The sequence below is a fragment of the Chiloscyllium plagiosum genome, chromosome 10, assembly GCF_004010195.1.
Source record: "Chiloscyllium plagiosum isolate BGI_BamShark_2017 chromosome 10, ASM401019v2, whole genome shotgun sequence".
NCBI classification, from domain to species: domain Eukaryota; kingdom Metazoa; phylum Chordata; class Chondrichthyes; order Orectolobiformes; family Hemiscylliidae; genus Chiloscyllium; species Chiloscyllium plagiosum.
The window spans coordinates 37678776-37703830 of NC_057719.1; the positions used below are offsets into that span (position 1 = coordinate 37678776).

Genomic DNA, 25055 nt, shown 5'->3' on the forward strand with positions numbered 1-25055 from the left:
ATGTAGCAAAAGGAAAACAGATGTGAATTCTAAAGCTATTAATCATTCTGTATTTTTGTACAATGTCGACAACTTGTATTTATATACAGCTTTTATTGCAGAAGAAAGACCCATGTTGCTTCACAATCAATAAGATCTACTCATAACAGTCATCTTTTCTTTTGGGCATAACTTGACACTCGATGCTTATCCCATGGATGGAAACTGGAGGCCATAACGTCCACAGCAACCCACTTTCAACTATCAACTTCAGTCACTGGACAGTTAATGACAAGCCAACAGCAAGTGCACAGAAACGAAAGCCCAGATTGACCCTGGAGGTGGGAGTGGGGCAGATTCAAGGACAGAGATGCTGCTGGCAAAGTTTCTCAAATGGATATTGTCAGTGTTTAATCACACTACATGGGGGCCTCATGGAGAATACAATCTGATGGGACTCCAAAGTTTCAAAAGTGTCAAGATATTGCTGAGTGTAAAAGTTCTCTTCAGCCAGTCTCATTGCCACTGACAAACTTAACTCAGAGAATAGGCTAAAAAGTCTTACAATCACAGAATGCATCCTGCAGAGATGCCGGAGGAGCGTACACGCACAGCTCCACTACACACACTTGAAGTCTTGTGTATCTTCCTCTCAGGTATCAATGAGTGGCAGGAGGTTCTTTTCTCATGAGATAGCAAAACAAGTATAAGCCAGGATGGATATGAAAGACATTGTCAGCACCAGTGGGGCTGTAAATAGGAGCTGGTTGTAGTGTTGGAAAAGGATGAATGACCTTCTACAATAAATGAGTAGGGAAGCCACTTGGCAATGCCAATGAGTGTCTCTGGGAGAATATTTGATGTGACTGGGAACTTCCTGCTGTGTGTGCATAGTTTATTGCATGAATGTCCATCGTGCACCATGGGTTACGTTGTTTCTATACTTGATTGTGTTGGAGGTGCAACTGGAAAGGCACCAAAGCAGTAATTTGTGGTGCAGGAAGGTTGGTAATGAGGAGCGTTTCCTTGAGCAGCTACTCCATTCAGACTTTGGTATCATTATTTTACATTTGTCTTAAAAAGAGAAGAGCACACGTTGTCCATGAACACTAATGACAGATGGTGGAGTGTCAAATTTCATAACAGTGACCTCTATGAGGGATGACTTGAACTGACTGGCCAACAGGACAAGAGATTCATTGCCAAAGGAGAAGCAGCATTTTTCAAGAGGCTGCTGGGGGTGAAAGAAAGCTCTTGAAATAGAATCATAGCATCCCTACAATGTGGAAAGAGGCCATTCAGCCCTTCAAGTCTGCATTGACCCTCCAAAGACCTACCCACTCAGATCAAGCCCTCAACTCTATCCCCATTATCCTATATTTGCCATGGCCAATCCAACTAACCTCCGTTTCCCTGGATACTGCAGGACAATTTAGCATTGCCAATTCATCTAACCTGCACATCTTTGGGCTGTGGGAGCAAATGGGAGCACCCAGAGGAAATCCATGCAGACACAGAGAATGTGAAAACTCCACACAGCCAGGCACCCAAGGCTGGAATCACACCCAGGTCCCTGGCATTATGAAGCAGCAGTGCCAGCTACTGAGCCAAGAAACCTCACTATCATCATTTCAAAAGTTACAATGGTGACTACAATAGTAGTTATGAGATGGCTAGTTATGAGATGCAGTTTTGGTATTTCCAAATTATTACTTGGAAATAGAGAACTTGAGTATTGCTGAAAAAAACACCCACTTTGTTGGAGTTTTATTTACCTTGTACTCATTCAGACACTTTGCAATGTGAAGAGAATTTAATCTCTTTACATTACTGAGAAGAGAGTTCTGCTTTGTTGGCAAATGGACTTTGAATTTGAAGAGACATTGCCATGGAGAATGCACTAATTAAATAATGACTGGCAGTTAACTGCCAAGCATAATTTAAATGCAGTATAAAAATTTCAGTGTCAGTGTGATCCTAGCTATCTAGAGTGTGTTTCACAAAGGCTGGTAGATCACATCAAACAGGTACACCTGCATCTGTTCACACAAACAAGATATTGAGACCCACTCAAATGTTGACTAGTATTCCTTCTAATTTTCTTTCTGTCTGCATGAGCCTCTAAAGTCTATGTGTGCCAATGACTTCCAGAATTGGAAGTCAACATTGCATTCAGCGTGCAGATGCCAATCGCCATGTGTGAAACCCTGGAGTGGCTTTGCATGTGTGCGGCCATGCAGCTTAGCGGGACCATTGATGACCATCCTCTGAAGATGTTCATCAGGTGGCCAATGTTGAAGCTTCCGGAAGGAATGCACATCAGGGCACAGAGTGACAAAGTCCATTGTTAACAGATTAGCACCCCAAGGTAGACATTTTTTAAAAACTTTTAATTCCAAAATGTGTTTTTATTTTAAAAAGAAGGCTATTACAAAACAAAATAGCTGCAAGTGGAATTCACTAACTGTCTGGCAAACTGCTGTGTGAAGTTAGTGGAATGTCTCAAAATGCCACAAAACCTTAAACAGACAGAGACCTAACAAAACGATGTTACAAGGATCTGACCATTTCCACAAAGGCAGCCCCCAGGGCCACAACTTTGAGAACAGCCCTTTTTAAAAACCCTGCCTTGCATGTAAAACAAAGGAATAGACTCACTCTCACTCTCACTCTGAGGACTGGAATTCAGTCACTGTCAGTAGGAGATGGGTCAGCATAATTTCAACCAACCCATTCTCTGGAGCATTGGAACTGAAAGGTGTCTTTATAGATGCTTATAAAATCATGAGGGGCATGGATATGGTGAATAGCCAAAGTCTTTTTCTCAGGGCAGGGGAATCCAAAACTGGAGTACATAGGGTTAAGGTGAGAGGGGAAAGATTTAAAAGGGACCTGAGGAGCAACATTTTCACACAGAGGGTATGGGATGAGCTGCCAGAGGATGTGGTACAATTACAACATTTAAAAAAGAACCTGGACAGGTACATGAATAGGAAGGGTTTAGGGAGATATGGGCCAAATGCTGGCAATGGGACTAGATCAGTTTAGCATGTCTGGTCAGCATGGATTAGTTGGACTGAAGAGTCTGTTTGCGTGCTGTATAACTCTATGACTTTACGACTGTGAAATTAGAATTTTGAAATCCACAACTCAATCGCCAATGTCAATGCTATGGGTGCCATCTAATAATGCTTTCAACATTTTCATGCCTGCTCTTCATGAACAATTCAGACAGTGATCTGTATTTTTTAAAATTTCACCTCTAATCTCTAATTTGCATGCAGTTTGTGTTACATAATTATCCCTTTCCTTTTTAATCATTAATAAACTCACTCTTTTGCTAATTCAACAAAGACTTGTTATATTAGCTCCTTATAATGCATTAGTTTATTTAGATCTGGAAAAAAGGTATTCACAAGGGAAGGAATCTTTTCTTGAATTAACACTATTGTAACCTCCTACACTGCAGATGAACACCCAAGGGCAACCAGTTCATGCCTCCTCAGCTGGGAGCTTAACAATTTGAGATATCACATCTGGAACAATAACAAGCTGGGGAACCTTGCCTAGGATTCTGGTCATGAGACTGATTCAGCCATGAATGCTGCAATCACCTCGCTTCATTATGCAAGACATTCTCCATTAAGAGATTGGTGACCTTCATAGAGAACCACACTCAGCAGCTCAATCAGGAGGCTCTGACGAAGCATTCAGACTTATAAGCACATCTATTGTCAATGATATTAGCAAGGCATAGCCTGTGCAAGAGAAGAGCTCGATACCTGGAGTGCTAGCAAGGTTCCAGTTCACTTATGATGAGCAGGGAGGTTCCCATTAGTGTTAGTGGATGAGCCCCAGCTCTCCATATTTGGACGTTCTCTCTGGGCCCTGGATGGTGACAGCGGTTCCTCTGCTTCTCTGCCATTGACATCAGTGTGTCATTTGCTGCGGTGACAGGAGACTGTGTCACTGTGCAGCAATCACTCACTTTATCTGAGCCCTCACTGCCACATGACGCTTGCCGGACCAAGAGGAGACTAAATTCAGCAGCTGACATCCAACATGTTTGGCAGCTATGAGAGAAAAATCGCAGCACAGCACTCAGAAAAGGATAACAAAAGCCCTTTGAACATTAAAGGCTGATAGATGGATGTGGGAGAATCTCAAACTAAGCCAGAGAGCTGTGGAGCTTAAATCACTGAAAGGATTTAAAGAAGACATAGATTTTTGGAATATCTGAAAAGTTGAAGTCTCTGATGAGTTGAAAAAGAGGTTGAGGCCTGGGGCAGGTCATCCGTGATTTGATTGAATGCTGAGGCAGGCTTTTGGTTCTGAATGGTTTACTCCTGCTCCAATTTCTTACAATCTAATGTTCACAGAATTTTCGGGGGTGGAAAACAACCCTATTATCGCTGAAGAAACTTCAGTTCACAGAAACCAGCAAAGTTTGTGATAAGGTGCAGACAAGGAGAAAATGATTGAGCAGCACATGCCACTCAGGTTCATTGATCAAACTTTGACTGCAGTTGCTCTGGCACAAAATCAGCCTGGTTAGTAAATTGTAATAGCAGATTCAAATTTGAAGTCAGATGCTGAAACACAAGTTCAAGGAGAATATTTCAATTCTTCATCTTCTAAGGAATAATTATTAGTACCAGCGATAGAGCTAAGTCAGCAGCAACTATCAGGGGGAAGTCTGAAGATGGGAACATGTTGGGTTCATCAATAAGACAACTTAAGAGGGTGAAGGAAGATGTTCGACCTAATCAACAGGTTGAAATAAAGAGTTTATGTACGTCAATACAGATGTATCAGCAGATTGACAATGAAGATTTGCTTGCATAGATTGAAAATGGGCTGCATGCAGTTCTACAGAAACCAACACTGAGATGGAGGGCGAATGTTCACAGCTTCAAGATACTATCAAGAAGAAACTATCTTGCTCTGAGATCCAGAAAAACGACAAAAAGAAAGTAAATATTTCAATGGAACAGGGTAAAAACAAGGACTGCAGACTCTAGATTAGAGTGGTGCTGGAAAAGCACAGCAGGTCAGGCAGCATCCAAGGAGCAGGAAAATCGACATTTCGGGCAAAAGCCCTTCATCAGGAATGAGGCAGGGTGCCTACAGAGTGGAGAGATAAATGAGAGGGGTGGCGGGTGGGGAGAAAGTATGGGGTTGAAGTGTTCTGAGGTAGAAGATGAGGCGTTCTTCCCCCAGGCATCGGGTGGAGAGGGAGCAGCGGTGGAGGAGGCCCAGGACCTGCATGTCCTCGGCAGAGTGGGAGGGGGAGTTGAAATGTTGGGCCACAGGTTGGGGTTGATTAGTGCGGGCATCCCGGAGATGTTCCCTAAAGCGCTCTGCTAGGAGGCATCCAGTCTCCCCAATGTAGAGGAGACCGTATCGGGAGCAACGGGGGATACAGTGGAACAGCCTCCTACCATGAATGAACTCCATATGCTTATTAGTCCCTTAGGTGATATTGTTGGGCAACTACTTGATTCAGCCATTGTTCCACTGCAAAAGGCATTTGGGAGAGTAAGAGTCTTCCAAAAAAGGTAAAGGACCAAATACCTGATTTAACAGGAATGACATTATCAGCAAAGGGCATCCAAGGAATAAAACAAGAGTGTGAAGAGAATCTGTACAGTTCATGTCAGCTCAAGAACAGAACCATAGACAACAATCTCAAGATAAAACCTATCATTCTTCCAAATCTGCACAGAACGCATTTTGAGGTAATTATGAAACATCAACAAGTCCAGAATTTGTCAAGTCAGAGACTTGGGGAGAGATGGGACATTGGTCAATGTAATCACATACATGAATGCTAATAATGGGAAAGTTATAAAGTAATGGTTCTGAAAGGGTTAATGTTGAAAACTGCATTAAACATCACCCAACCTGATGATGACATACAGGTTTGGGTGGGGGTAAGACAAAACATCTTCTCATCGAATGCAAACCTATATGAACAGGTCTCCTCATAGACTTCATGGCAACACCTAATGAACTAATGAAACATGGAAAATAGATGCAGGAGTAAGCCATTCTGCCCTTCAAGCCTGCTCCACCATTCATTATGATTATGGCTGATCATCCAACTCAATAACCTGCTCCTGTTCTCCTCCATGTCCTTTGATCCCTTTAGTCCCAAGCATTATATTTAACTCCTTCTTGAGATCATATAATATTTTGGCCTTGAATGCCTTACATGTGAACAAATTCCATCGGCTCACTACTCTATAGATGAAGAAATTTCTCCTCATCTCAGTCCTAACTGGTTTACCCCGTACCCTTAGACTTACCCCTTAGTTCTGGACTCCCCCACTATTCGGAACATTCTTCCAGTACCTACCCTGTCTAGCCCTGTTAGAATTTAATAGGTTTCTATGAGATCCCTCCTCATGCTTCTGAACTCCAGCGAATATAATCGTATCTAACTCAATCTGTCCTCGTAGGTCAGTCCCACCATCCCAGGAATCATTTTATTTAGCCTTCGCTGCACTCCCTCTACAGCAAGAACATCTTTCCTCAGATAAAGAGACCAAAACTTGCACACAATATTCCAGATGTGGTCTCACTAAGACCTTGTATAATTAAAGGAAGCTATCCTTGATCCTGTACTCAAGTCCTCTCGCTATAAAGGCCAACATACCATTTGCCTTCTTGACACCTGCTACACCTGCAAGTTTATCTTCAGTGACTGGTTTACAAGGATATCCACGTCTCATTGCATATTCCCCTCTCTCAACATATAGCCATTCAGATATAATTTATCTTCTTATTTTTGCTACCAAGGTGGATAACCTCACATTTATCCATATTAAACTGCATCTGCCATGCATTTACCAACTCACTCAGCTCATCCAAATCACATAGAAGCATCGCTGCCTCTTCCTTACTTGTTCCACCTAGCTTTGTGTCATCTGCAAATTTGGAGATTCTAAATTTAGGTCTGTCATCCAAATCATGAATATACATTGTGAATAACTCAAGTCCTAATACTGATCCATGTGGTAACTCACAAGTCACTGCCTGCCATTCAGAAATTGTCTGACTTTGTCCAATCCTGCCATTGTTTTCCAAATGCTCAGCTATTCTTTTATAATGGACTCTAACATTTTCCCCACTACTATAATGACTTTTATGTTAAGGTGGTAATTGTATTGGACTCTCCACAAAGATCCCCCAGAGATCCTAGCAAGAACCCTGAAGTGTAAAGGTTAAGGACAACATGCTCTTTCAGTGCTTCTAGCACTAGGTGCCTTCTCATATTGTTCCATGCTATGTTTTTATAAATCATCTTGCATATTAAAGTTACTGTCATGAAAGGCTCTTCTTCTACTCTACCTTGTACGTGTCATGTTCGGAGTACTGTCTGTAATTTCTTCCAGCAGGGTAGTGGCACCTCCACTGAGCTCATCTCTCAAGCATCCCTCACCGGCCTCTTTCCCTTTCAACAGCTCCTGGGCATGCATGTTGGCAAAAGTATTGCTGCTGCCTCCTGCCAGCTGGTGTCCTCTCCTTCCTTTTCCCTGCTCCTCAATTGAGTAACTTCCACTAGAATCACTCTTTGGCTCAATGCAGATTTAAGAGCTTCAACTAAACATTTTCACAGCATGTTCTCAGGCTCCCTAAAGATATGAGCTTTTGAAATGTACAAGAGGATGTGACAAATAGCAATTGATGAAATAAAGAAACAAAGAAAGCCTATCAGACTTGTTGCACTCTCAGCGTCAGATTCCTAACCCCATGCGCTGTCATTTTGCTGAGAGCTTTTACCCTGCCCTTATTTAACAAAGAGCTGTCTGTCACAATTTGCTTTCACTGCTCAGCCCAACTGCAAAGCTGCAGAGCTCCATACAATTTAATTCAATTGGCCAATAAACTGTAGATGAATTGGCTTTTAACTGAGTGTTCGTAAGTCTCTGACTTTTGATAGTGTTCGCTATCTGTAAGATCACATCAGGCATGGTGAAGTCAGAAACTTCTCCCATCATCAGTCTTGATTTTATGGTGTACCAGAGACTTCATAGTGTACCAGGAAGGAAACTTGTGCACCCCTGCCCCACTCAATTCTGTCCCACTATTAAAGTGATGTGGACCAGAGTGGACGTATTGGATCAATCAGTGGCACCACCCTTTCTCAGAGCCAAGATCTCAAATCAAGTCTAGAACTGGATTGAAGTTTAACTTCATTCTCCACTTTCCCTTTATTGCTATGAATAATTTTATTGGCTCCCGACTCAACTGCTCTAATTTAATCTTTTCTGTATAAACCTCTGTGACATTTAATCCTTTTCAATATTTCTACGGCCTTGCCTTCTATAGAGTGAGCAATTTAAAACTGAAGTGAGAAAGATTCAGTGGGTGAAACCTTTATTTCTTTTGAAACCTCTATCTCAGAAGGTTACAGAAGCTCCACTGTTGAGGAAGTTCAAGACAGAAATCCATAGATTTCTTGATAATAATGAAGTCAAGCGGTATGACACTGAAATAGATGATCAGTCACAATCTAAATGGATGATGAAGCAAGCTTGATGGGCTAAATAACATACTCCTGCTTCTAAACTCACTTAATTGCTAAACAATTCAATCCAGCTATGTAGTGTCCCAGCAAACATTCGTATATACACTCATGCATGCATTTTCCTCACTTCCCATTTGGTGGCCTTATCGAGCGCAACCTGGTTCCCTTCTCTGGAATTCCCTGCCTAACCTCCACTGACTTAACTTGGTTCTCTTCTCCACTGCAAAGCTTTAGAAATTCAGCTCTTCAACCAAGCTTTAGTTACATCCTCTTCATTGCTCCTTTACTGCTCATTATCTTTAATCCAAACTCGCCTCATCAACTAAGTATCATGCTGTGCCCCTCTTGTCCATGCCAACTGGATTCTACCATTTGCCGTACCTGGAAGAATTTGCCACTGCCAGGTATCCTGGAATTGTCCAATATCCCTGGCATCTGTGATTCTTTACAAAGGCTATTGCACACCTAGAGAAGGACTGTCAGTCAGAGCTGCTCTGCACAATTCATGACATTTGCCCAGATATAGCAGATAAGGAAATGTTGGCATCCTATGAAGCAGACAAGGCACCTGATAGTCCTGATGAATGAGGGCATGTAGGACTGGCAGAAGACACAATGCCATCAGACAGTGCGATCCTCATCCAAGGTTCCTACCTGGTTCATTCAGTATCAGCTGTCTGAAGGAATGCTCAGTCAGTCAAGGAAGGTCAAAGACCTTCTTCAAGGTCAAGGTCTCCATGCTGTCAGCATAAATGTCATCATCTGCTTTCACTCTATTTCTCCTACTGTACCTCCTGCCTCTGAAGTCATGGTCTCCTACTGTAACTATTGCAATCAACATCTTCCCTCACTCGCTCTCACCTACCATTCCTACCTGTCGTCCACATTATTCAACACTATATGCCCTCTGTGCTGCCTATTTTCTCCCCGGGACACCTCATCATCTTCCCTCTACCTGCACCAGCATGAACAGCTGTGCAACAAGTTTTCATCTCCTTTTATACCTCCCTTTCTCTCATTCTAGAGTAAACAGTCCAAAAGCAGGCAGAAAGAACCATGACAGTACTGGGCTGCCTGACAATGGGCTCCTCACACTCTGCATGAAGAGAATCCAAACTCTGACTATCCATTACCAACTGGTTGACTGTGTCCAAGCCTCTGGACTGCTGTTGTTGTCTGCTATTCTGTTCTATTGTATTCTATTGTATTGTATTGTATTGTATTCTATTCTATTCTATTCTATTCTATTCTATTCTATTCTATATGGGACCAATTCATACAGAGCTCTGAATAACATGGGCTATAGCAAGAAATCTAGGAGAATCACATGAGAAGTTAGGAAAGGACTTTCTTGATATTGAGAACAATTTGTTGTATTTTCAAACAGAGTCCGAGGATCAAGTGACATTCTTGCGAGGGAGCACTGTGTCCTCTGCCAGTCTTTCATGCCCCCATTCATCACAACCTCCAGGTGCTTTGTCTGCATTGTGGGATGCCAACCTGCCATGTCTGGCTAAAGAGTGTTTCTCTGAACTTGATTGAGACCTTCTGACAATTATTACAAGCTTCCTGAGTATGTGTCTACACTAAAATGACAGACCACAAAAAGATAAGCAAAGCAGGAATGATAAGAGCATCCAAAGTGAGTGAGTTCTGAGAGGGTAAACAAAATTGAGATGCAGCCTGATCCAATTTGTGAGGTGGGTGCCTGCTCCTGCAGATAAAATGTCTCTATAGCAACATTTCTGTGATAGTTGCCAGTGACCCTGAATTCCAGCTTTAAAGTGTAGAAGTGGAGTGAGAATAAGCCATGATGACTTAATGTCCATGGAAAGCAGCTTGAGATGTTGGTGCATGGTGTCCAAGAGAAGCAAGCTGCAAGCTAAAGTCATCAGATACCAGCCTGACATTGTGTTGAAAACTGTTGATGTCTAATTTCCTTGCAACAGGTTATAGGATAGGAAGCTGCATATTAATGAGTTAAGATTTGTAGTTAATGAGACTGTAATAAACAATAGTTCCTCTTAATAGGCAACTTGCCGCTCCCTAGCAAGAATCTCACTTTGATGCCTCAAACTCTGTTTAAAAATACAACAAATTGTTCTCAATATCAAGAAAGGCCTTTCCTAATTTTGCATGTGATTGTCCTAGATTTTTTTGGCATAGCCCATGTCATTCAGAGTTCTATATAATTCAGTCCCATTTGGAATAGAATAGAATAGCAACTTATTGTCATATGCATTTCTGCAAAAAAAAACGTTTATAAGTCACTGTAACATGGCACCTAAATTAATAACATAAATAGAAGACATAAATAAGGAGAATAAAAAGTAAAAGTTCATCACAGTTCAAATAGTAGCTCCATGGCTCCATTGGAAAACAATCGGCCAGGCCAAGACAGCCAAACTAGGCCGAGAGTGCCCCACCATGTCACAACAAGACCTCCACGCTGGGACTAGACCTCCACACTGGGCAACTGGAAGGTCCAAAAGCAGCCTGGTACAATTGCAACATTTAAAAAGCATGAGTAAATGAATAGGAGGGGTTTAAAGGGATATGGGCTGGGTGCTGGCAGGTGGGACTAGATTGAGTTGGCATATATGGTCGGCATGGACGGGTTGGACCGAAGGGTCTGTTTCCAAGCTGTTCATCTCTATGACTCTATAACTCTATGAGATCTCCATGCCAGGACTATTCCTTCATGCTGGAATACCCAGGAGCCACTAAAGAAGATTTCCATGCCACGATGAGACCTCCGGGCTGGGACAAGACTGTTGGGATAAGGCCGAGACCACCCCTCCTAGACAAGGCCAAAAACCAGGATACCGCCAGACTGGGAAACCGTATCACCAGGCGCCATGGCAATTTTGCAATTCTGGGCCACTGCAAACTCCACACTAGGTCTGGGCTGGGAGAAGACGCCTTCCATCAAAGTTATTAAAAGTAGGTAAGGTACCATAATAAATGGACATGATTTGGAGATGCCGGTGTTGAACTGTGGTGTACAAAGTGTCTATCTATGTGTGTCTGTCTGTCTGGGTTGGGGGTTGTGAGTGTGTGTAGTAAGTGTAGAGTGTCTAAAGTCTGTGAGGGGGTGCATGTGTGAGTGTGGTAGTGTGTGTGTCTGTAAGGGTGTGTGTTGGTGTCAGTGTGCACGTCTGTGTATATGTGTGTCCGTGTGTATAGGAGTGCCTCTGTGTGTGCGTGTGCATGTGTGTGTGTGTGTAGGAGTGTCTGTGTGTGTGTATAGTGCAATGGTGGTCACCTGTACTGTGACATGAACCCATTTTGTCTTATATGCAGGGGCCATTACTAAAGGTTATTCCCAGTGTGGCACCTGATAGATATTCAATGGATTGATTTGTCTGTAGCAGGGATAATATATCAAGTTATGTTTTGCAAGAGGAGGGAACTAATTAATTTCTTGCAGGAGAGTTCCTTGTTTCCTTTCTATCTCCCCTAGAAATTCCTGCACATTGAAAACATTCAACATTTTAAAGAATTCAGTTTGCCATATTATTAAAAAGAGCTAACTTTTAAAAGAGCATTTAAAATAGATCAGAGGGTGCACAGAAGTACTTTATGAACCTAATAATAGATTCTTATCGCAGAATTCCTAGTTTATTTCTCTCAACCACACAGGTCCCCGAAAGTATTTACAGAGTTGCTATCAGCTTAAACAAAGCACCTGAGTTCAAGAGAATTGACAAGAGCATCTAGTCACTATGGGAACTGTTTAGGATCGATTCTGCAGAAAAAGGAATTGTCAAGTGGATGATAATTTTCACAATCCTATTTTCTTTGATAAAGTTCAATGATCATTGGAATATTTTAGAATGAATATTACAAAAAGGTGCATCATACAGTTTTAATGAAGGCAAATAACCTTACCAAGAGTAAATCAAAAAGTTACATTTTTCTCAATTTGTAATATTATTACTATAATTCTCTGACAAACTGAGTTTTCATGATACTATTTGTTAAAGGAAAAATACCCCTTTATACTTGTTTCTGTCAGGTTAGTTTTATTTTCTGCAGAAGTCAGAAAGGCATAAAATACAAGTTTGAAATGAAACTTTTGAACATATTACACTTTTTCATAGAAAATACAACTGTGACCTTTAAGGCCATTATTCAATAGCATTCTCAAAAATCTCCAGCATAGCTCAAGTTTTTTTCACTTTCAGTTTTCCTTCAGAAGCTTTGTGAATTTGAATGCTTGTAGGAGAAACACATTTCTTCTCCCTTCAATTTGTCTTGTTGGCGATTATGACCACTTTTCCCTGTCTCTTCCAAATTTCAGAACTGTGCATGTTCCCAATCTGTCACATGTTGTTATGCCTTTCTGAATCCACATAGCTGTTCTTTATGTGTGAGCATGGGCCAACCCATCACAGGTAAGTCCAATCTGTTACCTTTATTTATACTGCTCCCCGAATGTCATCCAAGTTTGAAGACTCTGGCCAAGACTGTTCTCCAGATGGAAATACTGTATTGAGATCAATTGTAGAACCTCGACTAGCCCAGCTTAAACTAATATGTCAGCACAGGAAAGGAGCGTTGCAGGATGCAGTGCTGATTCCCAAAGCATAGCTGGTCTATTAAGCAAGTATCTAATTTAATGCTGTCTCAAAGTTCGAACTCTGAAATAATTTATATTACAAATGCAAGTGAGTCAACTAGCCCTTCTTGAAAATGGTTAAAGCAGGAATGTTAGCCTGTTTGAAACAAATTCATACTTAACTTTGTCATATATATTATTGCAATACTATTGGCTAAATTCTATCACCTATACTAATTAAGAAACATTTTCCTTAAGACTCATATCATAATTTAATATTTTGGAAATCATCCTCAGATTGGTGATCATAGCACATCCTCCTATCTTTAAAGTGAACTATATCAATGTTCTCGCATTCAGCATCTGGTCTAAAAGTCTTGGAAAACTTGGCATATTGATCAACCAGCAGTTTATGAATTGCATTTAATTCCTGAAACTATAATTAGTTTCGGATTTCTTTCAAGATAAACTACTTCTATGATCTTGATTCTTCACATTGTTGCCCTTAAGCTTCTTGACTTCATGTAGACAGTTGAATTACTATCCAATACTAGCTTGGTGCTGCTTCTGAATGAAACCAAGTATCGCCCTGTAGAAAAATACATCAGTTATTAACTTGACTGTCTTAAACTCCCAAAATTATCCCTTGCTTTATTTTGTACCAATATTCCTACATTAAATCTAAACAGAAAAATCAAACTTTTCCATCTGTATAACAATCACCATCAAGATAAGATAGAGTTAAACAATGAAATATCATGCAATTTGCTACAGTCACTAATCATCTTAATTTATAAAGTTTAATTCAAACTTTAACCACGTTATTCTACTTAGTTTATAAAGGCAGAAAAGTACCAACATTTCCTTAGGTTCTCATCATTGTTAGTAATTCAAAACATTGTTATAGCCCGATAATCACTGCACCACAAATACATTTGAGCACATTTGTGTGGAATACTGACCTTCTGCACACAAAAAACACATGAGGAAACAATGTGACCACAGCTCTCGCCTTACATTGCTCAGTGTGGTGAGGAATACCTGGACCATGCATTTCTGACTACATGTTTTTAAATTTCTCAAGGCATGTTTGGATAAGCCAATTGGAATATTTTGCAAGAAATAATATTGTTTTTAATTTAAGCCATGACAAAAATAGCAGTGACTGAATTTTTTGCCATTTACAATCCACTGAATTTCTATCTCTTAGAGTAATAAGTTGCTCATGGATTTGACTCAGTTTAAAAGGATTGAGTTAAACTCTATGATACCAACAAAACCATATCTAAGTTGCTTAAGATTTCTTCGATTCACAACATGATTTTGCTTGCTGTCACATGCACATTAAACAGTTCACTAATTGGTGAATCCAGTAAAATATTTTTAATATTGTGTCCACGAGAAATGATCAATCTCACAGATACAATTTACTGTTACTAGATATTATACATTTCTTTCCCCCTTATCTGAGGTTGACTTCATCATGGAGATCTCATTTGCAAAAAAAAACTGCACTTACAATGTTGCCAGAGATTACAACTTACATTGGAACTGCAAGTCAGATTCCAAAGTCAGGCTAAGAGATCAACTGGCCCCACCTTTTTAGCTCAGCATCTTTAGCATTCTAGTGAAGTGGGAACCTGAAAGCAATGTTCAAGGTGATACTAATGAGTAGCTAAATGCGTGAGCATGCTACGTATCTTGAATGTTCTTCTCAGTTGTGACCTCCATGCTCAGACTCTTTATTCAAAAAGAAACATCAGCTCCTTTTAAAGTCTCCCTGGCTGTATTATGGGCGGCACGGTAGCACAGTGGTTAGCACTGCTGCTTCACAGCGCCAGAGACCCGGGTTCAATTCCCGCCTCAGGCGACTCTCTGTGTGGAGTTTGCACATTCTCCCCGTGTCTGTGTGGGTTTCCTCCGGGTGCTCTGGTTTCCTCCCACAATCCAAAAATGTGCAGGGGTTAGGTGAATTGGCCATGCTAAATTGCCCGTAGTGTTAGGTGAAGGGGTAAATGTAGGAGAATGGGTCTGGGTGGGTTACGCTTCGGCGGGTCGGTGTGGACTTGTTGGGCCGAAGGGCCTGTTTCCACACTGTAAGTAATCTAATCTATTAGGGTGTTGGAAGCCATCATTCCACTCATTAAATTTTCATGTTAAGTCCTATGTTAGCTAAACTACTATTGCTACACCATTAACATACTTGCATGTAAAGTAAAACAATTCTGTCTTGTCCTGAGTAATTAAATTATTATCCAATTGCCTGCTTAATTCCTGTCTCCATTATTTTGTCAAAGTGTGCACCTCTGACTTTTCTGCTGCTGTCACACAAAAACAGTTGGGCTTAGTGAAACCAGTCCTCAACTGATAATAATTATCAGTTTATTATCATCATTAATAAAAAATCAAAGTTGAATCAATTCATTGCCTCCTGAATTTTCATGCTACTTTCTTTTCAATTTTTAAGTTCTTAATTTCCTAACAGTGTCATAATGGCTTTCACTTCTTTATACACATTATTATGAATAAATCAGATTCTCTCTGCTAGCACTGACTAGTGGACTATTTCATGAGATATTGGTCCCTATTGAGCTTGTCATAACCTGTATCTATATTCAATGCAATAAATATGATAACAATACCAAGCCATGTTTTCTGCTGGGTAAAAGTGAAACTTTGGCACTGTTGTTGAGAGTGGCAGATTGCAGCAGCCTCCTCTGTATTGTGGACAGACAGCAAACAACCCTGGTGGTTGTAAGATGGCCAACATTTGTAGTCCAAATTATCATGAATGCGAAATCCTTCATATATCTTATAATCTGAAAGACAGTAACAGGAAAAGTGTTACACCTTCACATTTTTAATTTCACGCTTTGAAGTCACATTCCAGTTTGAAATACATAATTTTAGAATTGAAAATCTGAAATTACTTTGTTCTGTAATTCATTTAGGAGCTCCAAACACACAAATCATTGAATTGGGCCTACTTAATGAGCATTTATAACAAAATAAAGCCTTTGAAAAAACCTGCATACCTCTCTTCTGAATTGAACCTATTTTTGTAGTGATTTATTCTGGAATTAATTCCACAACTTTGTGGTACAAAATCACAAATGCATAATGTATATGGGATGAAGCAAAATCATATGGGTTCCAATTTACTCAGTTGCTATACCACAAAGCATTCTCTGGACTCAATGAAATATTACTCTTTCTCCACATTGGTAAATTTCAAACATAAAATGAATAACATATTTAATAGACAGGGACAAAGTACAGATATTAAAACAGCATTCCTCATAGCATGGCCACTACTCAGTCCTGATACGAATAACCCTATCTCCCGAGGTGCTGCATTTTGGAAAAGCAAATCTTAGCATGACTTAATGGTAAGGTCATAAGGGGTATTGCTGAACAAAGAGACCTAGGAGTGCAGGTTCATAGCTCCTTGAAATTAGAGTCTCAGGTAGATAGGAGAAGATGTTTGGCATGCTTTCCTTTATTGGTCAGAGTATTGAGTACAGGAGTTAAGAGGTCATATTGCAGCTGTTCAGAACATTGGTTAGGCCAGTTGTGGAATATGGCATGCAATTCTGGTCTCCTTCCTATCACAAGGATGTTGTGAAATTTGAAAGGGTTCAGAAAAGATTTACAAGCATGTTGCCAGGGTTGGAAGATTTGAACTAAAGGGAAAGGTTGAATAGGTTGTGGCTGTTTTCCCTGGAGCATCGGATGCTGAGGGGTGACGTTATAGAGGTTTATAAAATCATGAGGGGCATGGATAGGATAAATAGACAAAGTCTCTTCCCTAGGACGGGGGAGTCCAGAACTAGAGGTTATGGATTTAGGGTGCGAGGGGAAAGATATAAAAGAGACCTAAACAGCAACGTTTTCATGCAGAGGATGGTACATGTATGGAATGAGCTGCCAGAGGAAGTGGTGGAGACTAGTATAATTGCAACATTTAAAAGGCATCTGGATGGGTATATGAATAGGAAGGGTTTGGAAGGATATGGACCAGGTGCTGGCAGGTGGGACTAAATTGGGTTGGGATATCTGGTCGGCATGGACAAGTCGAACCAAAGGGTCTGTTTTCATATTGTACATCTCTATGACTCTATCTATGATTTCTTTCTGATGATACAAAAGTGTATTTGGCCCATTTATAATAATACAAGGTTACATCGGTTCCAATACAAAGAAACATGTGTTTTCTTTTCCATCTAAGTTTGTACAGGTTGATATGCTTATAGAAACTGTAATTGTACTGTTGATTCACATAACTGTGGCCAATCAGTTACATTAAGGATTTCTATCTGAAAAGTTCTTGTTGTCCCTACTGAAGGAATAATAAATTGAGGGAGAGGAAAGAACATTAAATTCACAGCAGTACCTTCTAGCCAGGACTGAGAATGATTAATGCGGGGCAATCCAGATTTGTAAAGATACAATACTTCTTCAAAAGCTTCGAGTGTTTCATTAATCCCATATTGTAGGTCACCTGAGGGTAATATAAATTACAATCAATAATTAGTATTGTGATTACACTGTGGAATTAATGCAAGATAAAGCAATAATTACCTGTTGCATTCATAATTTTCCACAGGAGAGGTCTTAAGGTAGAGGGTGCACCATAAGGCAGCAAGTATGTTAAAAAAAATCTTTTAAAAAAATGAAAAAACATTATTGGAGAAAATACAGTCAAGGCAACATAATATTGAAAGATTATTAATACACAGGAATAATAGAAGTTAATTTAATCACATGTTTCAGCTGAAATAGCAATAAAATTGTCAGTGTTGTTATAGGCCAGGCATTTAAAACATTTCCCTTAAAACATTTCAAGAAGGTAACCCAGACCCTAATTTTCCAAGCAGGTGTGAGGTGGATATTCCAGGAGGGATGCAGCTGGTCAAACCACTCAGTTTTAAACAAAACAGAATTTACTTACAGACTACTGAATGAAACATAAGCAAAAGAAAACAGAATTTAGAGCAACAATTATTTGAAAACCTGACACAATATCTGCCTGCAACTTAACAAAGAGCTGCTCTGATTTCCTGCAACATCCCAGAAACACATCCCCTTGGCAAAAAGGTAAATTCAAACACAGGTTCTTACAGGAGAGATGTCACAGAGAGAAGCAGCAATGGAATCTCCTTTCACTCTAGCAGCAGTTTCTCTAGGTTCCCAGCTAAAACTAAACCACACTAGAAAAACTCCTGTACTGGGAGAACAGGCCAATCTCTAAAACCCTTTTCCTCAATTGTTGCCTTCTGTTAGCCATAATTAAAGTGACCTAATCCCAGACAAATTGGAACCTCGGCCCTTTCAACCCCACTCAAATAATAACCTTGTTAAAGGGGCAGCATCATCACAGTGTTCACTTTCATTTGTCCACTGAAGGTGACAACAATTTTTGGAGAATGCATATCCACACTAATGTGATCCAGAGATTCTGTCAGTGAGGCTGTTTCTCCAAAGAGTGCAGGATTGGGGCAGCACACTCTGCCTCCCACCACAAGGTAAAATCATTGGAAAAATCATTCAAATTGAGGAAAATGTTCAACCACACTGCTGATTTTATTGCAAAAACCCGGGAAAAATATGCAACATATTGAATGAGATGATACTAAATGGTCTACTACATCACAACTGCTCATAAGTCGCCTCGTTGACCTTGAGAAAGCGAGTTTTATGTTCATGGAACATAACATTTCTCAATACTGATGGTTAAAATGTACATGTATTGAGCTAATTTTAAATGTTGTTTTGAATTTCCATCACAATCCGGTTGAGAGATTCAGTTTAACAGCCTGGTTTGCTGTTTGTGGTCATTTTCTTGCTGACACCACTGATGGACACTCCTGAACATCCCTACCAGCACCGCCAGATTTAAACTACCATCAGGAAAAGGGAAAACAAATTCCACAAGATTGTTAGACCTTCCACTGCCGTACTCAACATCCAAGTTGTTACGGAGACAGAAATGACCACTTATGTTCACCCACTATACTAAAATGACAAGAGTACTTCGAAAGTTAAGAATGTGAGAACTTTCAACATGATAGAGACAAAGCCCAGCTTTGATACCTGAACGCGTTGTAAAGATTTCTCTTTTCATTTATTTTATGGCATTTCCCATCTGCTGCACATCGCAGACTGAAACTCCTGGTGGGAAATTCAATGACACAGTCGCTGTCTGTTGTACAGGGAAGTTCTTCCGTGCTGACGTCGTCCAAATCCGTCACTTTAAGCTCTCCGTCCACAAGGACAAATTGACGCGGTTGGAAATCTAACAGAAGCACCGATCCAAGTGGCGAGTGAGCTAAGTAATGGAGTAGCTTCATTAGGCTCAGGCAAATCTGAAACATAGTGCAGACCAGGCCAGCATCAGGAATCGGCAAACATACAGGAATCAAGGTGACATCTGCCAAACAGCCCTTGGGCGCTCACTGGCATCTAAAAGTACAAACGTTACCTGCGTTTTTTTTCTGGAGAATCAGCAAATGTACTTTGGAGTTTGGTTTGATTTTTGATTTGCCTTGCTTTAATATTCTTATGAATTCTCTACTTGCCACATATATACGGTTCAGGGGTTCAGCTTACCTTCAGAATGGAACACGGAGCTAAGAAGAGCAGGCTAGTTACTGCCAAAACCCAGGCGTGCAGAATGGGCACTTTGGATCAGTTCCCGGCAGAATGTCATCTTCATTACGATGCAGTGAGAAATTCACGAGATATCGCAGGCGCATAGACTAAATGAGCGTTTCAACCATATGTTTTGGTTATGAAATTGCATGAACACCATTTTCTTCCTGAGTTTTGTCAGTGTGTTTGCCTGACTAAATAATAATTTATCTTCACCAACAGAGCTGAGTTTAGCAGGATATTTTGAAACTGTCAAATACGAATGTCTTGGAGGTCAGTTTTATTACCACGTTATCCTCATTAATGGTAGATTTAGAAATGATTTCTTTTTCTTTGCAACTTCTCTTTATGTCCCCCCCAGGGACATCTACTCCACAGAACTGACATATACTTAACACCACTCTTAACCGGTTTAATGCCCAGAAGGGATTGATAATTAGGCTTCCATTTCTTACCCTAAATCTCTCCTCCCAAGGAGTTTGCAAGAGTTGAATCATTTCCACTGGAGCTCCCTGTTCCACCACCGCGGTTATTACAGGTCCATCTTGCAAACTGCCGGAGTAGCATTGACCGTATAACTATACGGGAAAAAGGCAACATCCTAAACACACAGTAAAGGACGAACAATCTAAGCAGTGTCAAAATCATACAAAGAAATGATAAAATTGCTTGTCCATACATATTCTGTTCAGCAAACACAAAAGTTCCATGTTTGTAAAAGTTTAATGTATATAAAAGTCCTGTGTATATAAAAGTTCCATGTATGTAAATGTTCCATGCATGTAAAAGTTCCATGTATGTAAATGTTCCATGTATATAAAAGTTCCATGTATGTAAATGTTCCATGTATATAAAAGTTCCATGTATGTAAAGCCTTTAAATATTGCAGACAACAATCCCAATGATTTTACAGAAGCGCAAATAGAGAAGAAATATAGAGCGAACCAAAAGTGATGTTAGACCAACAGTTTATTTAAAGATGGAGATAGAGTCATAGAAATGTACAGCAGGGAAACGGGCCCTTCTGTCCAACTCACCGTAACAACTAGGAGCAGCAGTCGGCCATCCAGCCCTTCCAGCCTGCTCTGCCATTCAATAAGATCATGAATGATCTTTTCGTGGCCTCACATTCACTTACCCGTCCTCTCACCTTATCTCTTGATTCCCTTATTGTTCAAAGAATATCTACCTTAGCTTTAAAAATGTTTACTGAAAGTGGCGCCAACTACTTCCCTCGGCAAGGAATTCCATAGCTTCCCAATCCTCTGGGTGAAGAAGTTCCTTCTCAATTCCGTCCTAAACCTGATCTAATCTAATCTAATCTGTAAATAATCTAACCTAATCTCTAATCTTCAAGTTATACCCTGTTGTTGTAGTTTCACCTGCTAGTGGAAACATCCTCTCTACTTCTATCTTATCTGTTCTTTTCATAATTTTATATGTTTCTATAAGATCCCTCTCAATCTTCTGAATTCCAATTAAAATAATCCCAGTTTACTCAGTCTCCCCTCATAAACCAAATCCCTCAACTCCAGAACCAACCCAATGAACCACCTGTGCACCCCTCCAGTGCCACTATATATTTACTCAAATAAGAGGATCAAAACTGCACACGGACCAAAAGTGACCAAACCTCCTCCATACCGACCAGATGCCTTAAAATTAATCTAGTCCCAAGATATTAAGAAGCGTCATAAAGGAAAAGAGAGGTGGAGAGATTAGACTGTACAGAGCTTAAACACAGGAATCTAGAGGGTTTCCTTTGGATGATTTCTGTCAAATAATAATGTCAGCAAATTAGATGGTGCAAAACCTTGTGGAGTTTTAAGCATGTAGATTGCGCCCACTTTCTGCTGAAGGATCTAACATCCTTGCTATTACTTCAGCACCTGCCTTCTGACAAGGTTGACCACACCCCAGGTCGCAAAGGTGTCTTTCTGCCTAATGAAGAGATTCTTGAGATTGCGTCAGATCCTCAAGGCCTTGGGGTCAGCGCTCACAGTAACCCAACGTCAATCAAATCAATATCATGCCATTGGCACTACTTAATTCCAACAACCACTGAGATTACCGTGAAGGCTTTCCGTCTGAACCTTCTCGTGCGCCCGCTTAACATGTCCGTAAACCATTGGGCTCACATTGAATCTTCCTCAGTTTCTATTCCAGCCTAGCTTTGTAACATCAGTCAATTTGGATACATTTCACTCGGTCTTCTCATCTATGGCATTGATATAGATTGTAAATAGCCAAGGGTGAAGCACTGATCCTCGCATTACTTCAATACAGCCTGCCAACCCAAAAATGACCTGCATATCCCTAAGCCCTGTTTTCTCTTTGTTAACACATCTTCAATCAATACTAATATGTTACCTCAAATACAGAAGTTCTAATTTTGTTAGAATAATCTCTTCGGTTACGATTTAGCTAATGCTTTTTGAATTTCCAATTACATCTAATCATTCCATCTCATCTATCCCATTGTTAAATCAAAAATTCTAATTGATTTATGAAACATGATTTGCACATCATATCGGCTTTGTCTACACACGTAAAGATTTTTAAAGTACCACATCCTTAATAAACTAACATTTTTATGGTCACCTTTACATTCCTGGAACACACTAAAACAGAACGCGCTGGAAAAACTCAGGGAAGAGAAACAGAACTAACGTTCCGAAGTTCTGAAGAAGAGTAACTGGACTCGAAACATTAACTCCATTTTTTTCCCACAGATGCTACCAGGCCTGCTGAGTTTCTCCAGCAATTCCTCTTTTTATTCGTCTCCAAAAAAGTTCTACTCGTTCTGAAATTCTGACACGCTTGTAAGTTCCCCTCTGATCCCCCACCGCCCTGGCGTCGCAATTTATCGCCATTCCTTAGTTGTCACGAAGTCAAAATCCTGAGACCATCCCACCAACCTCCCAAAAAGCATTGTGAGTGTCCATACACCACTACTGCAGGGCTTCAATAAGGCAGCTCGCACTATCTTCACTGAAGTAGACAATAGACAATACATGCAGGAGTAGGCCATTCAGCCCTTCGAGCCTGCACCGCCATTCAATATGATCATGGCTGATCATTCCTAATCAGTATCCTGTTCCTGCCTTATCTCCATAACCCTTATTCCACTATCTTTGAAAGCTCTATCCAACTCTTTCGTAAATGAATCCAGAGACTGGGCCTCCACTGCCCTCTGGGGCAGAGCATTCCACACAGCCACCACTCTCTGTGTGAAGAAGTTTCTCCTCATCTCTGTCCTAAATGGTCTACCCCGTATTTTTAAGCTGTGTCCTCTGGTTCGGCACTCACCCATCAGCGGAAAATGGGGCAGAAAATGCTGGACTAGCGAGCCATGTCCATGAATGAATAGCACACAGTCAGTCTTTATTGTACCAAATTCCTGGCTGTGCTTTTGTCCCTGTATTTTAGAAGTTGCAACTTAATTGTTTGCCGTTAGAGCCACCCGTTTAGTGACTGAAGAGTGAAATTCTGTTTCCGTCAGTTTTATCAGTTTTGTTTTCTGCGAGGGAAACCTGTGAATAAAATCTCATTAGTCGTTGCAGAAAGTTTAACTGATACAATGCAGGCACGCGAAGGCAGACGAGCAATAATAGATGTTCTGTAACTCACAACGCATTCCTCGCTGAATAGAGCGTGTCAGGAACTAACTAATGAATGATGCGAGTACAGTTAATATGAGAGTTAAATACACAATTCCAATCAACATTTACAATCATTCATTTGCCATGTGCCTCACTGTTTTGATTCAGTTTAAATATCACAAGGGCTGGACTGGAAATAAAAACTGAAAGAATTGTGGACGCTGGAAATCAGGAACAAAAACTGCTTAAAAAAAAAAGCTCAGCAGGTCTGGCAGCATCTATAGAGAGAAATCAGTGTCAACGTTTCGGGTCCAGTGACCCTTCCTCAAAACAGTCAGAGAATTGTAAGTAAATTCATTAAGTGAATGAAGTCTTTTTGAATGTTCTCAGGCGCGCTGAAAACATTTACGTAACGCGCGAATGTTGTCTAAGTATTAGTTCTTTCTCTGTACGACAATGTTCAGGAACAGCCCGGATTACCTGGATGATATTCGGATGTTGGAGCTTCTGGAGAAGAATCATTTCCTTGATGATTTTATAAGCTGCCAGTCTGAAGCAGCCTGTTTGCTGTCCATACCGCCGGAGACAGCGCTTCACTTCATCACCCTGACTGTTCACCGTTTTCAGGGCGACGGCAGTGCCGTCCTGCAGCGTCCCTTTCACCACGCTCTTAGTATAACCAGAGCCCAGGAATTCAATTCCCGTGATATTCCTGAAGTCATTGCAGCCCACAGTCCCTTTGGAGAGATTCCCAACAGCTCTCCGCGTTTTCTTATTGAAGCCAGCCTCAGCTCTTCCCAGCGAGGATTCCTGAAAGTGGGAGGAGGGTTCGGGGAGAGATTCCCAGTGAACATCTTGATAACGAATGATTTCATCCACCCTGCCTCGGAGTGCGTTCGCCAGCTCCCGCTGGCGGGAGGGACGAAGCGACTCCTGCTCGTCAGAAAGCGCAGCACCCTTTCGCCAGCGGGAGCGACCGGGGGCTTTCAGGGTCAGCAACGCCAGAGTGAGAAGGAGAAATGCAGAAACAGACACGGAGGAAAGCTTCCCCATCCGGACTGTCCCTTGTCCCGGCCTCGCTGCCGAAATGTATTCGCTTGTTAGCGCCTGTCACAGAAAACCCAACTAGGAAAGCAGCTATTTCCAACAACATCCCGGAGGTGTGTCTCTCTCTCCCTGCTCCTCCCATCCAACAGTGCAGACACATCCTCCCCAGTGTGCGCAGCCCCTTCCACTGGTATATCACTGGCAGGTTTCACTTCTTGTAGTATCATGGTTAGACTATTGAGGGAACGGTGGCTGTGGACATTTAATATGCTATTTCGAATCCTTAATTGCTTTACTCTTGTAACTGCATGTGTAGATCGTGAAAAATACAAGTAAAATCGCCCTACCTCGCTATTTCCCCCTTAATCTTTTCAAAACCAGTCTTTCCATCCAAATCTTTGGTCACATACCATTAGCTCTTTTCCACGCTGCTCAGCACTCCTTCCTTTTAGCCATCTGATATGCTGAAAGGCACGAACGGTTCAGATGGAGAAGCTAACTCTGAAAGGCTGAAACATATAGGAGCGAAAATAGCACCAGGGGCAACCATTTGGTCCATGCATTTTTTAAAAAAAGTGTGTTCATGGAAGATGGATGTTGCCAGCAAAGTTATCACTGCCCAACCCTAAAGATAGAGTAGAATAGTAATGGTATTGAACTGGACTGATCAAATAGCTGGACT

The 25055-nt window shown here is 40.9% G+C and overlaps 1 protein-coding gene across 1 annotated transcript; it reads right to left on the bottom strand.

The window, feature by feature from the left end:
* Nucleotides 1–12373: 12373 nt before the first annotated feature.
* Nucleotides 12374–24426, bottom strand: LOC122553968 (extracellular tyrosine-protein kinase PKDCC-like). Its single transcript, XM_043698469.1, has 7 exons — nt 23807–24426; nt 20180–20302; nt 19167–19438; nt 17655–17734; nt 17467–17574; nt 15716–15892; nt 12374–13662 (listed from the first exon to the last, which is right to left on the bottom strand). The coding sequence occupies exons 1-7, from the start codon at nt 24377–24379 to the stop codon at nt 13565–13567; spliced, it is 1431 nt and encodes a 476-aa protein (XP_043554404.1). The 5' UTR covers nt 24380–24426; the 3' UTR covers nt 12374–13564.
* Between the last annotated feature and the right edge of the window lie 629 nt (nt 24427–25055).

What these genes read in the sequence shown, in the direction of transcription:
- LOC122553968 (XM_043698469.1), bottom strand. Translation starts at nt 24,379, where the DNA reads ATGGGGAAGCTTTCCTCCGTGTCTGTTTCTGCATTTCTCCTTCTCACT. An exon ending in AATCTTTACAACGCGTTCAG is followed by an intron (nt 17,735 to 19,166) that starts GTATCAAAGCTG and finishes TTTTTTTAAAAG; the next exon opens with ATTTTTTTTAACATACTTGC. An exon ending in GAAAATTATGAATGCAACAG is followed by an intron (nt 17,575 to 17,654) that starts GTAATTATTGCT and finishes TATTACCCTCAG; the next exon opens with GTGACCTACAATATGGGATT.